The 18,683-nt window shown below is 40.7% G+C and overlaps 2 protein-coding genes across 7 annotated transcripts in view; one reads left to right on the top strand and one right to left on the bottom strand.

Annotated features, from left to right (window-relative positions):
* Positions 1–18,683, bottom strand: part of smoc1 (SPARC related modular calcium binding 1) — a 47,722-nt gene that overhangs the window by 21,265 nt on the left and 7,774 nt on the right. The window contains exons 2-11 of one of the 6 annotated variants that reach the window (XM_027274564.1): positions 9,609–9,774; positions 8,947–9,030; positions 6,591–6,703; positions 6,390–6,489; positions 4,303–4,353; positions 3,750–3,797; positions 3,170–3,218; positions 2,831–2,862; positions 1,173–1,229; positions 679–753 (exon numbers count right to left, since the gene is read on the bottom strand). In XM_027274564.1, the coding sequence (XP_027130365.1) occupies positions 679–753; positions 1,173–1,229; positions 2,831–2,862; positions 3,170–3,218; positions 3,750–3,797; positions 4,303–4,353; positions 6,390–6,489; positions 6,591–6,703; positions 8,947–9,030; positions 9,609–9,774 (775 nt within the window). Of the gene's footprint in view, positions 1–678; positions 754–1,172; positions 1,263–2,830; positions 2,863–3,169; positions 3,219–3,749; positions 3,798–4,302; positions 4,354–6,389; positions 6,490–6,590; positions 6,704–8,946; positions 9,031–9,608; positions 9,775–18,683 lie in introns of all 6 variants that reach the window. The other 5 variants (XM_019277969.2, XM_027274565.1, XM_027274566.1 and 2 more) reach the window with 5 other exon arrangements.
* Positions 6,411–18,683, top strand: part of ccdc177 (coiled-coil domain containing 177) — a 34,604-nt gene continuing 22,331 nt past the window's right edge. The window contains exon 1 of the mRNA XM_027274563.1: positions 6,411–6,505. The gene's annotated coding sequence lies outside the window, so the exon portion shown is untranslated. The remainder of the gene's footprint in view (positions 6,506–18,683) is intronic.

Raw genomic sequence — 18,683 nt, 5'->3', positions numbered from 1 at the left:
GACAGAGAAAGCTAAACAAATTACACCAAAGGAAAGAAAACAAGAAATATAATCCCGCCATTGAAGGGCTGTCTTCAAACTGGAAATGTTTTACATTTGAACTAGTGGCTTTGAAACCGATTACACCGGCGATACGTTGATACATGTTCAGAGATTTCACTTTATTGAGGGTTTCAGCTGCTTCTCCAGTATAGTATCCTGACAACAGTGCATGGGTGATATTTGAGTAGGAGGTCTACTGGGAGGAAATCTGGGCTCTGTGTTGGCAATCTGTGGGTTGATAGTGTACTATATCATACCAATTAGGGGAATCATTAGAAATCCATCCATCCATTTCCTTCTGCTTATCCTCATTAGGATCTCGGGGGGAGCTTATCCCAGGGCACTTAGAGACAAATAACCATTCACACTCATTCACACCTACATTTAATGTAGTCACCAATTAACGTGTTACGGTTCATGTCTTTGGACTGTGGTAGGAAGCCGGTGAGAATCCACTCAGACAACATGCAAACTCAACACAGAAAGGTCCCAAACGAAGTTCAAACCAGTTCTTGTGCTAACCACTGAAGCACCATGCAACCCCTCATTAGAAATTGAAGAGTTAATTTGCTACACCTATCAAAGAAGAATACATGCGTAAAGTTCATAGAGTAAGGGTGTGTCTCTTTGTCTTACCTTGTTTCCTGGAAGTGGAGCTGTTCTTATTCCCCTTATAAACCTGTTTTATCCAAAGTGTTGGAGCAGTTATTTCTGCAATGACAGGAAGATAGAGTGATGATGATCTTCACAGATTTACCACAGCTAAGCTTTGTTTAACGAACTGTGCCGAATCCACCAGTAGCTGCATATTTCAAACAAGTGTACAGCCAAGAATCACCCACAAAACCAAAGTGAAAATTGCATCCAAGATCCCAGTACTTCCAAAAATACCAAATTTGTCATCCGGTAATTCTGACAGTTTTCCATTTTCTATAATGGTGCATTCTTCTGAAATTACATCTTAAGTTTGGATGTTAAAAACTTGATGAACTGCAGCTTCACTGAAGTGTATCTGAAGGTGCGATTAAAAGAGAAATCTCTGAGCTGCATTTTAACCCAAGTTGGTTGGTATGAATTCATGGTATGAAGTGACCATCTTATCACAGGCAGAGTAGTTAGAGAAGACTTACCATCACCCTCAGGGGGGACATGAGTCTCCATGGTGGGTGTGGGCTTGGAGCCATCATCTGGGTTGAGGGTGAGAAAGAAACGGAAAGAGACTACCATTATTGAGGTTAATACAATCTACTCTCCAGAACTGTTGAATGGTTGGGATTTGCACATGGCCCGGCCAGATAGATAGAAAGTAAGATAGGCAGATAGACAGAAAGAACAATAAAACAACAGAAGACAACCACCCACATGTGGCTCTACAGCTCTCACATACACATCAATAAATCAACTCCTCACACATTCTCACACCAACATCATCATTTTGCACGTTTATCACTCTCCTCTCTCTTCACAATCACACTTTATACCACACACACATATACACGTACATACACTCACATGAGGAGACCCCCGCCTCCCCACATCAGGACCCGCATGAGTGCAATGCAGGTGTAGTATTAATAGGGGTGTTGACAGGGGCAAAAAGGCCCACCCACAACTAATCCAAACACAAAGGTGAACGGATGTCTGAGCAAATGAAGGAGTGTGAACTTCTTCATTCCTGATTGTCAAAATAAGATGATTCGTCCCACTAAGGATGCCGATGCCGCTTCAGTCAGATTGGTTGGTCGTCCAAAGCGCTGTCCAGTGTATGATCTCAACAAACAGCCAGGCTGTGTTGAAATTTGGCAGTGATGGCCTCCTGAAGATAATTAGAAATATCTAACTCCACCATCACATCTAAAATTACTGTTGACTCTCACCACTTGATCCATGAGAAGGATTTCACAAAAAAACAAATATCCAGATTCTCTCCCCAACCTTCCCTCTAGTGACAATCAGGCCAACATATAATCCATATTTTGTTGCTCCATTTGTACAGTAAAAATAAAAAAAATATTAGTTCTCTCGATTAGATAAATTATGTAGGATTTAATGGCCTTTCTTGTAGCACCACTGATAAGCTTTTCTCCATGAATAGGAGCATCTGATTCACGATACACTGTTTCTCGGTTGGATTTGGCCACATGTGAATCCCACACTAGTAGTATTACTAAAAAGATCACCATGTTTATGACTGTTTATCGCAACTGAACTTTATGAAACCCCACCAAGTTTGGTTTTCTTGGCTGCGGGGTAAATAAACTGTCAGTCTCTTTTGTTCATCCACAGTTTTCTTAAACGCTGTGTATGCCTTTGGCGAAAAAAACATCAGAATTTGACCATTAAGTATTTCAAATTAGTCTTCATAAACTTGTTTACAAGTTTTCATGAAGTTTTATTTGGTTTAAAACCTTTCAAAAATGTCATGATGTGGTTACAAACCATTGGAAATGATCTTCTTATTGTCCTAACATGCTGCCGCAGCTATAGTACTGTGTGATAAAGAGAATCTCTACATAAAAGCAGGATAAAAATACTTTGCAAAAAAAAAAATTGCAACAGTTAGTGTCTTTTTACTAAGTGTATGATGCACAAACATTTCTAGTGTTTGGCACTCACACATGTATAACAACTATATAAAAGGTTTTCAGTCAAATTTGTCCCAAACATCATGTGACATTGGCCAAAGAAAATATTTTGTCCGGTTTGAGTAACATTGAATAAAATAAAACAAAATCATAATAATAAGTTACAATGTACCTTGGATAATTTATATACCTAAAATACTCACCCATGTGCAGTTTTGTAGCATCTGGAACACTCCTTAGGAAATGATACAATACAAAAGCAAACCACAGAGAACTGGAGTCATTCTAAAAAACACTAAAGTCCTTCAATTTGATGGCTTGTCAGCAAATTGGAACACTTGAGGTTAAACTGACCTTATCTGGTCAAACTGTAAATAAAATACAATGGTTACACGGTTGATCTCAAGTAGGAACATGGATCAAACAACCTTCTGCAGATTTCTTTTTTTTTTTCCTTTTTTTTTTAATACACTTTCTGAATCTTCCCCATGAACACACTGATGACGCATGCTGATCATGTTGAAACAAATTCTGTAACTTACAGTATTTGACAATTACTGTTTGATCCAGGTCTCGACTGTGAGCTACAAACTGTGAGGGGGGGAAAAAACAATTAATGTAAGCATCGACAGCAAACCCTTACCTCAACTATAACTTGCCCCCACCCTCCTCCCCCGAGTCCTACACGACAACAACTCTACTGAATAGAACACACTCAGAGCTGGGAAACATCTAGTGCTACAACAGAGAAACCCAAAGAGGCTGCCCATCTCTGTAAAGTCATTCTTTACTTTTATTTCAGGAGATACAGCACAAAGAAAAACATTAGTAATTACTTACATGCTCATTTGCATGATGCTAACATGCCAAAGGGGGGAAAAACTAATTTTAAGATCTATTCTTTAACTATGAAGACCATTTTCATCTAAATCCTCTTAAAGTTACAAGTGAAACGTCACTCCATGTACCTTTCTGTTCTGCACAAATATGGACTTTGCACAGATCACAGGGAGAAAATCAGGTCAAAAGACATTTTGAACTTGTGCTCTTTTGCTGTCTCGTTCATACAAATAGAAACACTCACACACATGCACACACAACCTACAGCAGATCTCAACTCACCTTTTCTACCAGAGTTCGGTGGCCCAGGCGGTTTATCGGTTACTGACCCTTTAAAGAAAAAAAAAAACATAACATGTTCAAAAACCAGAGAGCAGCAATAACTCCTCAGAAGACTTGAACAGTTTGATTCCAAAATGTTGTTTATTCATTTTAGAAAACAAAAAAAGTTCAATAAATCATCCCTGTAAATAAATCATTCTGCAAAAGATCTGGAATTAAATTTGATTGCTCCAAGATAACACACAACACAGGCCAACAGAAAAACATCACTCCCACAGATTACCCAACCAACTGATGTCTTGACTAAGAATTAGACACGGAGGTTTATCAGAGCTTGACGAGTACATTCTGTTAGTACTTGATAGGCACACAGCGAAACATTAGGCTTTTGCTTTGCTGAAGTTTCCAAATAACATTCTGGTTTGGTGCATGCAGGTAGTCGGTTTCATGCATGGATGCATGGAGGAAAAGAGCTAAATTAGACAAACCAATTACAATAGAAGGGCAAAGGGGAGATATTTTGAGTGAAGGCAACTGGAAGGAAATTTACTACCTGACAATCCACTTGCCCCAGCATGAGTTCCCATAAATTCACGGAAGTTTCCTGCAAATGTATGTGAGATGATTGATTTGGGTCATAGTGTACAGGGGCATCTGAGCACGTCAGTAAAGGTTATTTGTTGTCAGCTAAGGGGGAAGGGAATGTAAGGGAAGGCGAGTTGGGTAATGTATGACCGTAGCAGCTCTATTTATTGTGCCCAGATTCTGGTTCCAGTGTCATACATACCTTTGCAAGAAACAATGAAGATATTGGATCTTATGCAGGACAGAAAGGAGACAAGTAGAGATTGTGTTGTGCCATAAACGTCATTTCAGGATTATTATTTAAACCTGGACGACTCAACACACTTGTGTTGGTAGACTGCATGAAGTCACCGTAGGTCTCATAGCATACTAGATCTCAACAAGTTATTAATTTCTGCATGAGATAGGATTTTCTTTTTCTTGTGTAGTGCCACTTAAGATGCTTAAGTTATCCAAGTAATGGAACAAAACCCAAAGATATTTCACTGACTATCATCTATGACAAAGGAAAGCTCCATATTCTTAAATTTAAGCAGCTTGAACAAGCATATATTTGGAACTACTAAAAATTATTTAAATTATTAAAAATAGTTGACTAATCCTCGCAAAAAGAGATACGGCGTAGTTTGCGTTGTCGTATGATAGGAGTCGACGGTAAATGTGAATAATTGGTCTTAACTTATTTTGACTTAGCTGCCCAAGCCAAACACGAAGCTTCCAGCAGAAAACCTTTAAGATTTTTAAAAGTCTGTCCTCCCCACATACTTGAACCCACTGGAGACCTGTTGCACAGAAGAGTCATTATTTTTATGCACAATGTTAAAAATTTGTTGGCCTCAAAAAATCTTTCTTATCTGGTGCAGAAATAAAAAATAACTTGAGGTTGACTTTGAACTTTTACTACGCATTAGTATGCATTCTGAATTGGGGAAAACAGTGTGGTTTTCTAGTATGAATGGATACATAACCATGCTCCATTTGTCAGCTTTGCTGTTTCTATTTAGACGACTGAAACACAGCAGGTGCCAAGGGAAACCATCCAGGTGATTAGTGGCACAAGTGGGAAATCCAGAGAAAAGAGATTGCACAGAGGAATGAGGGCGAGAGATAAAGAGCAGAAAAGATGCAGAGAGAGCGGGAAGCCTCTGGCAGTCTGTCGAGCAGCGTCAGAGGGGCATGCGACCACTCTCACCACACTCTCCACACAAAATTTGCACCATATGCTCTAGTGGCTGTGCAAACCAATTCTGGCAAAGACCCCTGTGTATTATCTTCTGAGGGAAAATGATGGTGATTATCATAAAGTGTTCCCATCCAGGATCAGTGTGCAGAGCCTCTCTTTCCTCCGGCCTGCTGAGAGCAGTTAGATGAAGGGGGGGAGAGTAGGAGGGTCCAGGAGGCCCCTGGATGTATGGCCATTAGCCTTCTCATTGACCTTGCACCTGCTATATGCCACATGACATGTGTAATACACATGTGCCCATAGTCTGGCAAGAGAAACCGTCTTTAACTGTAACCTGAAGGCTGTGCTCACTCTTCATCAGCACAGTCAGCCTTTCTCAGTGTCATTCACTTCATCGATAAATTATTCACCAATATGTCCTTGAATACAGTGCATCCAGTCACAACCTTTTCTATGATGGAGAAACGATTTCTTCTGTTTTTGAATTCCTAAAACAATCAAATTCATAAATGATCAAAAGTCAATTGGCCCAAACCTCAGTGACTTGGCCTCCTAACACTCTTGGCTTCAAGATCAGTTTAAAAAAAAAACTTTTTACTGGATACAGTTTCTCCACCCTACTAAAGATTGATGGGAAACATCCTACCCTTCCACCGGGGTTTTATACAACCTGTTAAACATTACTCTGATGTAAACACAAATAACTCTAATCACTAATGTGCACGGTACTAAGGCACAACAGATGCAAGCTGCGTTGGCAGCAGAGTCTCGCCCATTGGAAACCTTGTGCAGGACGAACGTTTTATTATGATTCTTTTGAAAAACTCGACATTTCATCCACAGGTTTGCAGGCCGGTTTTCACCCCAAGTACCTGAACACACCGGGGTCCTGTTTTGCACAGAGGAGCCACTCACTGGCTTGCCGTCACTGGTGACACACCAGCAGTAACCTGTCAGAGTATGACACTGGACCTGCAAAGGCAAAAAGGTAAGTCGGTTGGTGGCGGTTCAAAGTAAGAAAAAGATAAAGAGTGAACAGCATGAAGGGAATCTGTGCAGGTAGACGGACAGACCTGGGCAAACGTTCCATCCTCGTTGCAATCTGGGATAAACATGGACTCTTGAGGTCTTCTGGCTTGTTCCAGAGCCTGGGTTCTCTCAACACGACACTTTGACTGACCCGCATCTGTAACAGATTGACACAACAGGCGGCTCTCATGCACTGCGTATAAACCTCCAGCACTCCTGTTGTTTTTTGCTGTAGACGCATGTTCTTTGTCAGCACCCTGTTTACACCTGGGCGCTGACTAAAACAACCACACTTTACTACTGCTTACTACTTCACTACTGCTCTGTCTGACATTTACGTGCCTTGCTCAACGTCATCCTTAGGATCGGTAGATTTTTTAATTCCCTTTCTGCACTGTACTTTCCAGTTAGAGTTTTGAGCCATTTTTCCAACCTTTAGGGTATTTTTCTTTCCTGAAGACAAGCAGCCTTTAACAAGCTGCAGTGATGGTTACTCATGATCCTGAAAAAAAAACTCTCCATCCAAAGTGATTTTGAGAACCATTCATGCTGCAGATACATGAAGCCCAGACGAGTCAAAGACCTTTTATTACTATTCAAAAAATGCTAAAACAACACATTCCTCGACACTGACCATCACCGGTGCCAGAGGTAGACTATGAGCACCGCATTGTTAGTGCTGAGTGCGTCATGTGCTCCACACTGATATTTTAAAATGTCAGTGGAAACTGAGCCTATGTTCCTGCAGCTCTGATGAGCCAGACCTGCTCTCAGGGGACAGAGATGGAAGTGGCTGAAAGGTCAGAGAGTGAAGTGGGCTCCACACCAGCTGGTCACTGATTTAAAATCCCATCAGCAACTGTCGTTTTTATTGCGCCCACAGCTCCCGTGGTGTCGATCTCCATGTTCAATCGTTCATGTGTACACGTTCACACCAGGGAGCTCCCAGCGAGACCACAGTCCTCCACTTTTGGCAAACAATCTCCTCGGATAAATAAAAGGTTAAATAAAGTTGTCTCTGGACCTGAGAGGAGACAGACATGTCGTCTCCTCCAGAGTGAGAGACCGACAGAGCCAGAACTGGGTGATGATGTCAGCGAGAGGGACAGACATGGTTACGTGAATTTATAAACGTGGACTTTGAGAATATTTAGTCTTACCTTAGAAACAAGGCTCATTAAATATTGTTGTCCAAAAGAGAAGAGTCCAACGTCCCCAACAGCTCATTTAAACTACGTCATGATCAGCAGTTTGTTCATCGTGTCTTACATTTCTGCTTGTTAGTTTTGACAGAGCAGCAATAAATGCACATCTAATGGTGGTTTGTGAACAGTTTATATTATATTACGTAAAGAAACTTTATTTAGGTAATTTGTACTGTACAGCAAACCAACAAGGTACAAATATTTATATCCTTCATTTGAAAAATCCACGTTGAAAGTTAAATTGACTGCAAAACACAGAACTGAGTGGAAGAAGAATCATTTTGTCATCTTCATTTTAGAGATTTTGAGCGGTGAGCTGCTTCATGATGTCTTAATTCTACCCATGTTGTTTATTCACAACTAAATAATAATAAACAGGTCTCCCTTTCGGAAAGCCATGGTTATGTGTTTGTTGTTGTTTGTGCTTGTTTGTTGTACCTGTTAGCAGTTTATATGTCTTGTAGTCAAATTTATCTGTTGTGTTTAATTTAAATCTCACGCACACCTCAGTAAGCCTTCGCCAGGCTTCACCATTGTAAACAAGGATTGGTTCGTGAACTGCCTGCTTAAATAAAGCCACAGTTTCATTACAACAAAACAGGCCTGCTGCATCTGCAAGGCTGTCTCAGCTTTGCCCGGCTTTCCTTTCCTTGGCACACCACAGATATTATGAAACAAAACCACGTATTACCAAACAGAGGGAACAAATTTCACTCCAAAAATGGATTCGCTTGGGACTGCTGTTTTCCTAATGGACAGTGGGGCTGAAAAAAAGGAGTGTGTGTGGGGGGGGAATGCCAAGTTCCAACCTTGACTTTAGACCTATCAATCTCTGCTGTTGTTGAGTGGCTGGCATCCAGACACTGAGGAAGTGTGTGATCCTGGTCTGTAAAAACTTACACGCCTACAGAGAGGCGGAAAATGAAAGACATCTTCTCATTCAGTTCCACTTCTCCCAAACTGTGCCGTGTTTCATGTTGGCTCCAAGCTGCAACATCTTAAACAGGCTCTTTAAACAAATCAGTGCATTCTTTTACTTTAGTTTACAATATATCGTCTCCAAGGGAAGAGGTTACTACACAAAATTATTAAATATTAAATCCTGATGCTGATTTTGCATCTACCATTGATCATAGTCATCGCCTGTTTGTAGGAGTGTTGTTGAAATGCAGGTTTCCAGTGTTCTGGTCCTTACCTTTGAGCTCCAGGTCTCTCCCTTCAGATGTGGAAGTTGGTGCTGGAGCCACGGGCAACTGATCGATTTTCACCCAGTTTTTACCTGAAAGACCAAAAACAGCCACATGATGCTCTGTAATCTGAAAGGTGGAGTCATGTCATGGTTAAACAAGACAAGAGATGCATACTTTAGGCCATTATCTTCATGATGTTTGTATATTTAACAACAGGACAGCACTTTACTTGTTGTTTATTCATGCATGGACATCCTCAGCACGTAAACTGGCAGCAGTGACAATCGTGTTGTATATTACATTTAAATAACATTTTTAGGCAGATTTTCTGCAGCAGCTCTGGAGGCAGCAGTGAACAATGTGAGACTTCTGCTTATTGTTCATACCATGTAGCTCCTTTTAATGTTCCTGGATGTGTTTCGCCATTTTAAACAATGTTGCAAATCAACGTGCAGATCAGCTTTGGCAGTGTTAGGCTTTTATATGACTGATGCATGATGTGATGAATTGCTTACATCTTTCAGGTATTTCATTCGCTGAATAAAACATATTGCCGTTATTTTGTCCAATTGATTGTTTTATATCACAATGATTCTGTGAGACCATATCATCAAGAAGATTTTCGTAGCATGCCGTGCATAAACTGTAAGCAGAGTTCAGTTCTCACCTCGACACCGGCCGCGGTGTGCCAGTGTCAGTGTTTTATCTTGGCAGCGCGCCCTCTGCAGCTCACAGCCGGTCTCATAGCTCCGCCCGTCCGAGCCGCACACCGGCTTCCCCTGCGTCCGTGAGCAGATGACCCCACAGTGACTGTCTCTGTCTCCAATCAGCCACTGCAATCAGAAATACAGCAACATGTTGGCATAGCAATGGTGTAATACATGAGAAATGTAGCTCGCTTCAGGTTTCACATAACACAACAGATAAATCTTAAGATTACTGAACTTATAGCTTTTTTTTCTCATTCCTTGAAAACTGGGTTGTTCTTTCTTTTTGGCTCCTTTTCTTTCTTTCTAGTTTCACTGTGTTTGAACAAAGGCTGCATTCAGCTCAATCTGAGATTATGCCAAACTAACGTACAAATTGGACTCATGGGTCACTTGTTCGCATCGCTCAAAACATTTCTCTGCTCCTCAAACACTTGTCGGCCGCTGCCTTTCTTTGTTTAGGCTACTGTAACGAGGGTGTGAGCAGCTTTGCACTGAAGCTCAACCTCAAGGCTAATTTATCTAATTGATCTTTGGCTGCAGACAGGTTGAACCTTGATTGAGGTTCAAAGAAACCAAACCGCATTCAGAGTAATGGGGAATGCTTCTCCCGCTCTCCCCGGATCTTTACTCATGATCTATTAGTGAGTCAATTCTACTCTACTGTTGGAAGAGCGCCTTCTCTCTGACAGCAGTAATGGCTCTTGGCTTTGCAGCTGCTTCAAATATATTTAAGGTCTAAAGGATTTCTGGGGAGCACAAACTTTGCCAAAAAGATGGAGTTGTGGGTTAGTGAGGAGAGAAAGTAGGTGTGCATTGAGCAGCACCAGAATCCTCTGCTGTGAAAAGTGGCTCGGCAGCGTACGGGAGCCAACTCTTGTTGAAAACGTTTCAACTATTTAAAAAAAAACACGAGGAGCTCTTGATCTGTCTTATCTCACAAGTGATGATTAATCATGGCTGCTCAAACACCTGTTTCATGAAGGACAAGAACAAATAAATAAAATTAAGCGATTCTTAAGTGAAATAATTGCATGAAAATGTTCTCGACTGCATTTTTCACCTAAGGCCTCTCAAGCAATTACCAGAATTCTCTCTGGAGCTCTGAACTCGACACAGGAGATCTCATTAAGGGCAGGTACAGAGGCAAGAAGGTGGTGGAAAATGAGACACGGCCAGAAACAAAAAAGCAGTTTCCATCCGTCACTTGCCAAATCATATCAGACGATCTGAGGCAGTTTTCAAAATGATCCACATTAGAAATGCATGTGTTGAACTTGTACACAAGCACAATTTCTCTCTTTGTCATTCAACCTTCTCATTCCACTGCCCCACTAAAAAAAAAAAGCTGTATTTTGAACAACATCAAAAATGTTGCTTGGAGACAGATTTTCTCTGAACGTATAAAGCGCAATCAGACTGACCTGAACAAAGTGTAGATGGTAACAAAGCCAAGCCGCTGATGTCATGAATGAACTGCTGTACAACAGGATCTCGTATACAAATGAATCACCAAGAATTTTCATCAAATGTGCTCCGAGCAGATGAACTACAATCCGTAGTAATGCTGTGCGTCCATCTGTGCCTCTGCTGGATAATTATTAGTTTTATTGTTGCTATAAAGAAGGCAGACTGCTCCAGACACCATCACAATCATCCTGTCTGAGCTCTTTTCCTCTCCATCCAATCTGACCTAAAATGACTGTTAATAAAATCATACTTTAAATTTCTGCCAGTGACAATGTTTTCCTAGACAATTTGACTTTAATTGATCAGGCAGCACTTACACTAATCACCTATAATCTTCTCTTTACCAAAGAGTTCTGCCTCATGTGAACGCTAACTGAAGATAATTCTTGTGTTTTTAGGGCGTGTTCATTTTTAGTATAACTGCGAGTGAATGTCATTAGTTAGAAGAAAGGTTTTCACATACAAAGGCCCGAAATAAAACCACACATAGACATGCAAATATGGAGAGATGGTGGAGTGAGGGGCAGCCACGTAGCGGTGCATCTCCTCGCCCAAGGGCACCTCAGCATTGCCCAGGAGGTGAACTGGCCCTTCTCTAGCTTACAGTCAACTCTCCATACTTTGGTCCATGCTGGACTTGAACCCAAACACCCTCCAGTTCCCCAGCCAAGTCCTTACGGACCAAGCTACTGCTGCTGATTCTGTAGGTCTTTGGTGCTGGACAAGTTCAAATTTTGACCTGATGATGGCACCATCACCAAAGATAATATAATTCATCTTGAATGTCTGCACTAAATTTTAGGGCAATTCATCCAATTACTGTCAAAATATCTCATTCAAAGCCACTAATGTCAACCTCATGGTGGCACTACGTAAAATGTCAGCCAATCCCCAAAGTCGTTATAATTTTTCCTTTGGGAACCATGAAGGTCTGAAGAGAGTCCGTCCAATAGCTGTTGAGATGTTTCAGTCTGGACCAAAGTGGTGGCACGACCGACTGTCCCTAGAGCAACGCCGCTAGTGTGGCTAATGATGAAGGCTTTCTCAGCCACAGTGGCAGCATGGTGTTACTACTTGAATTTTATATTCTTTGTCACATTCTGGCTAATCGTGTTCTCTCTCTCTCTCTGGCAACCTGGAAACAACACAGGAGTTTTCAATTTGTTATAGCACGAATTACAAAACCAAAATGTGGTGAAGAAAATGAGACGCAGGTCAGAAAATAATCTATCTACAGTCGTTTGTGGGTTTTTACTTCACCCATGCTGGAGAGTATTTGCCAGAGCTGACAGTTCTGACAGTCATGAACATTAATTTCTAAATCCCTGCAATTTAATCAGAAACTGAGGCCAAAATTCAGAAAGTGTAAAATCTTCCAACTGGTGAGCTAATATCTCCATATGTGTCCATGTGTCCAGTGCAGATTAACTGACTTTCAAGACTCCGTTTGGATCATTTTGGTCATATTATGAAGAGAACTGCCTCTTTCTGGCTTGTTTTAACACTCTTATTTAAACAGATGAAGTCTCATTGGAAAAAATGTGACATTATTTTCACCCCTTAGGCAGAATATTTTAACGATGGCTGAAAAGTAAATCTATAACTCAAGGTAGATTGTTTGGCAGTGGAGGAATTATCGTGGTAATTATCACGGCTGTCACGGCTGTCACCGCAGACAGATACTCTATTATCTGTAAAGAGGAAAGAGAGATTACACTTTTCCAGAAATAGAAAAAGATACCGGAGCTTCAGTATCTGCCAGATAAAATCAGGAGGTGAGGTAACCGGGAGGCAGGGTGGTCCAGTGTTTAAGAAAGTGTCCCAAAACTGGTCACAGGTTTAAGCTCCATATAAAATAATGTAGCCGTTAAAATATCCAAGTTCTGAGCACAGAGAGACTCTTTTGGCTGCTTTAACCTCCTCCGGTGAAATGTTGATACTTCCCTTAAATCAATACAAAAAGCCCCTCATATAACAAGGTGAAAGGAAATTTAAACAAAAGGGGAATAATACTTCAGAGGATGCAATAGGACACAAATCCAACTGGCCTCGCCGTAACAATGCGTCCAAGAACAAGCCAGACAGTTTAATGTGATTTTTGCCTTGGCATTGAAGCATTGTAGAAAATCTCTTGTCAGACAGCTCAGAGGAGTAAAACTAAATCATGATGTGCCTCTTTATAAGAAAGTGCAGACAGGGAGGAAAACATAGCACATCATTTCATTTTTAACTTGCGTGTCCTCCTTCTGGCTTCGGTGAAAGACAGGAATAATTTAGTCGTCGGAAAAAAGCATGTATCTGCATTGTATCTGTTTTTTTTCCAGCAGAATAAAGAAACACGACTCTTTCCTTATTATATATACAGGTAGTGCAGAGAACCACCATTTAAATGTTCTGTTTAAGTATAAGGAAAGAAGAAAGCAGTTACATGTTTCTTCCACAGCAGCGGTGGTTAAATTGAGTGGACCAGACTGAGCCAAAGTGCTGTGGACGGAAAGCAGTTTGTCTATGTGATGAACTGTTAAATCCTTGATTCAGCGTCCAAAGCCAGCTATTCTTAAAAAAGTAAAGCAAGTGATTTAGGTCTGTCCGGCCACTCCTCCAGGTTAAGTGCCACAGAGTCTGGCCTCTGCCCACAGGCTGACCAGTCCTCCCCATCCCTGACTCACAACCTTAATGGATGCAGCTCCTCTACCTCCACTGTCATAATAAAACATTAAATCACAGATTTCGAGACAGCATTGTCCGGTAAATGCAAATAAACACTCCTACCAAGTCTCCCACACGTAGTCATTTCTTAGTCACGCTGTCCCACCCACGGACTCGTCTCCCGTAAAGGTGAAACCAGAGACTCCGACACATCAGAAACAGTTTCGTAATTTATGGTTGTTGAAAGAAAATAACTGAAAGGAACATTTTTACTCTTTGTTCAGCTTTTAAAGTGTACATGTGACTGATTTACACCGATATTACACAAACGCATTTAACAAGTTTTAACAAGTTACCATTTACTGGATCTGACAATACACAGAATAAATACACGAAGAGACATACCAGATAATCTCATAAAAGAGAAGAAAATAAATTCAATAAAGTTGGAGCCAGCTGCTGGTTAGCTTAGCTTAGCATAAAGACTGAGACTATGCACCAGCTCAGTCTTGTTATATCTATCTGTTTTCAGTCTTTATGCTAAGCTAACGAGCTCCTGGCTCTAGCTTTATAGGTGATGGTGTCAAACATCTCATCTAGAGTGCATTTCCCAAAATGTCAAACTATTCCTGCTCGTGATGATTGGCCAGTTACTGATGAAATCCTTATGAGGAGCTGTGTAACGCGGAAATAAATATAAACATAATTTTCTAAATCCTAAAGTGCGTGTTTAACCATACTTGCCAAAGAACTGTTTCATATTAGGATTAGGAGCTGTAGCAAAAACATCTGAATGAATGGAGACAGAGAAATCAAACCTCCTGGAGAGAATATTAAACGGCAGACGGTGTATTAAATCTAATCTAATCTGCTGACTGCACCGTATCCCAGCCATCTCTCCGGTCTGATCCGAGTCTCACAACAGTTTCTACAGGAGCGCTGCTCTACAGGAGGTCCTCACTGCAGTAAACCAGCACGTGGTTCACATTTGACTACTGCCAAAATAAAGTTCACTCACATCAGCAGTGAGTGACACTGGATGCCTGGATGACATGGTATCTTAAAAAAACTACATCTTTAACTACTGTGGACAACCAAACGAGTGAGGTTTGTCTTTTAGCACCAGATGAAGTAGTTTGCAGGCAATCGGCAAAGCCTCTGACAACAGTCTTACGCTTGTCTGTGGTTTTCAGCTTACCAAATACTGTCTGAATTGTCCTGATGTGGTAAACCCCACCCATCTGGCAACTTCTGGAGGTTAAAACAAACGCTAAGGGTTATTTTCAGTAACTGCCTGACCCAGCTCTGTTTGACAGCAATCAGCTGCTCCAGTATTAGCCAGGATGACGGGACCTGGCATTATCTCCTGAGGGAAAACAGCCCCTACTGTTAGACCAATAATGGCCCGGGTTAAGACCTGCCCGACGTCCCATAATCAAAACCAAACAAACACATCTAAATTAAACAGACTAGCATGTAACAGGAGCTATTGCTGGATGTGCTGAGGAACGCGTGCTGCTCAGAACAACATTAATTACCTAAACCTGTGCAGAGAAACCCGCTCATATTGCACATCATTATGCACACTTTAACATTGTAGTGCAACAGGCACCACATCAAAGATTTACAGAGAGGCCAAGGCACCAAATAACATAATGAAGTTTTTTGAATGCACCACTGGGGGAATAATCTTAGTTTAACAACCGCTAAGAGGCCCTTTCTTTAATTTCCAAATAGGAGGACAAGAAGAAATAGACAGCTTAGAGATAAATCCCCTAAAGTTGTGAGGGCATGTTATCCTCTTCTGCCTGATGGCCCACCGAAGAGATGAAGTCAAACATGAGCTGAAGGTAAAACACCAGGGGAGTTACAGGATGGTTTGGTACAGATATCTTGACCGGGAAACAATGAGATCACATTTAACAAGCCAAATTCCCTCTACACACACAATCTCATACACATCTCAGCCAGGAGCACACAGTGCCCTGAGCTCTCTCTCCACCACTCATAAAATAAGTGAAACGCAACCCCCATTGTGCAACCATTACAGCATTAACAAAATGGTCTTTTTTTACCGTCACTGGCAGGGAATCTGTTCCAGCCTGAGCCACAGCAGTGGAACACGAAGAAAGAATATGATTAGAAAGTAATCATTTTTATATATGCTCGCCTAAAGGTCTGACGGGGGAAAAAGCAGGCTATGTGAAATGGAACAAAGGTAGTAAATAAACAAATCTGTGGATTACGTCTCCTACAGTCAGTGCAATTAAGTTGAACTTTCCAACTGGCTTCATGTGCGTAGGCTAGCGTTCAATTCTATGGTATAAAAACAAACATTTAACACAATATAAACTGTGATCCCATTTTCACCTTTATTCACTTATCAGCTTTTGCTTTAGTGGGAACAGACGCACTAAATTCTTCTTTAACAACATGCTAGCTGATTTATATTCCAGATACACGAGAGCTCTGGTGACAGGTAGGAGAAAAATGGGAATACTAGTCTGACAAATCAGATTTATATATCTTTTCTTCGCCAACCAACCACGTCTCAAACACTCCTGTAACACTGTCAGACTCACACTGAACAAAAAGCACAGCATTCTTTGCAGCATATCCAGAAAGATTGTCTCTTTTATTCCACATATTCTTCTTCCTTGTCAAAGCTGGTACCTACATTACCCATTCATCCAACTCAGCCACCAACGGTTCTGTCAAAGATTCAGGGCAGAGATGAGCAGGTTAGGTCTGGTAACCTCACTTCTTTCTAAGTTTGGACTTCTTTTCATTCTCAGTCTTCAGCCACAATCAACAGTGACTCACATGACACCACTTGAAGCAACTTATCAGATATTAGGTAGATAGGTAGAGAGCCACAGTTGTACCTACTGTACATCAGTGGGATTCCCTTTTAAAGGTGTGTAACATTCAGGGGCCTGTATTTACATAATATCACACAAATATTATGCATAATTGTGTCGACACAAGTCACCATGTTGAAGTGGCATGTACAAGTAAATAAATAAGTAAGAGTCTACAAATAGTTAGAGTTAGCAAATTACTATGATGCATTACCCAACTTAAACAAGGTTCATACAAATGAAATGATCTGGGTGTTTTTGGTACGATAGAAAAAATACATTTGACCTGCTTTTGAAAATGTTCAACAAGTCTACATCATTTCTAGTTGAAACCCTCTGGTGTCGCCGTTTGATTTAGCAATTATTGATGTTCGTTAGTATAGCGGTGGTGGCAGTTAATGCTTGTCAAACTAACAATGAATCATGGTGTGTTTGTCTCTTTCTTTGTGGAAGATAAAAAGTCAGCTGTGTCTTTGGACTGTTATTGTATATTACTGTTTATGAGCTGTAAAGAGGGATAAGGTTTCAAATCTGCAACAAGCGAGATGTTGTACTGTTGAGGATACTGCGTTTGGAAATCACCAGCTGTATTGCTGTCACTGTTCAAACTCTAAATTATAGTACACCAGAGCCATGAGAGTTACTTAATACTTCTGGTTAGTTTTAAAATTGTACTGCCAGAGTTTGAGTTTTCATTTCCAAATAACTGTAGCGGAAACATCTTAATCACTTAATATCACAAGGAAATTTGTGGTGCATACATTTAAAAAGAAATGTCTGCATCGTTTTCAGATCAGATTTAATCTGTGCTTCATAGTAAAACTTTCCTTTTTAAATGGAGGTGATTTTTTCAGGGACATATTTTTGGAGCGTCATCCGTCTGCTCACAGAGGTGATATGGCTCTTATGTGGCTGTTAAAACAGTCTCAAGCAGTTAACTGTGATGTCTGCAGACTAATGAAACACTTCCAAAGTGTCAATGTTCATGTGCTGAAGAAAAGACTGTGGGTAATTTTAATTGTGTGGTCTTTGTCAAACTGGAAGGCAGAACAATGCGAAAACAGCCTGAGATATGTTTGTTATTATAAAGCCGATTTTTTCTCAGGATTGAAACTCCATTTAATCAAAAATCTTTGGTTGGAGAAGCCCGCTGCAGTGACTCCACTTTGTTCTAACAAGAACCGACTGAAGCTCGCACTCTGACATGATATCACGGGACGTTAAATCAGATCCTCTGTGGTGTAAAATAAAAAAGTCTGTTCTATTTAACTAACAGAACACGCACCTTGACATGAATGACATCACCGCTTCTAAAGAAAAGGCTGTGTGTAAGAGACAGAAAGCGAGCCAGCTCCACGCTAACGTGTGATGGCCTCATTATCTCCAACAACAAACAATGCACCAACACATACATAAAAACATACATATACAGCCATTTCACGCATCCTTGACTCATTAATCTCTGGGCATTTTTGGCATTTCCTCACTAACCAACAAGTGGATTAGTCGAATGGAGGAAAAGTGAGCCAACCACAGAGGTAACAAGCCAATGAAAGTTGTCCACCAAAGTCAGGTATAATTTTGTACTGTTGTGTGCCTTTAACGGTCCGAGGTAATCACTTTTGTCCGATAATTACCATTTAGTTTTCAGGAAATCTATAAAGCGAATGCCATCCCTCATGCTGTTTCAATTAACACAACATTTACTTAACGTGTTATAAAAACAAAAAGTGGAGAAAATAAAAAGGAATGTGTTCTTCCCCTCCCTCTCATTCCTTTTAAATTTCTAATTAGGTTTTGTCTTAAAAAAGAAACCTGTAATTTAACATTTTCAAAGTAACCCTTTAAAACCCCTAAAACCCGGTCTTAATATGTTCTGAACTGGTGGGCACTAAAGGAGCTGGGCAACTTTCACAGAGGTAGTGCAAAGTGTGTGTGCCATTCACAGCAGGAGGCCGGAGATCGGGCTTAAAAACATTAAAGCGTAGTCCCCCTACTCCACCATTTCTTTTAATTTGACCTCTTTATGTAATTACTGTCATGTTTGAGTAGGTA

The sequence above is a fragment of the Larimichthys crocea genome, chromosome XXIV, assembly GCF_000972845.2.
Source record: "Larimichthys crocea isolate SSNF chromosome XXIV, L_crocea_2.0, whole genome shotgun sequence".
Taxonomy (NCBI): Eukaryota; Metazoa; Chordata; class Actinopteri; family Sciaenidae; genus Larimichthys; species Larimichthys crocea.
The sequence above is the reverse complement of the archived record's forward strand: the minus strand, read 5'-3'. Positions and strand labels throughout refer to the sequence as shown.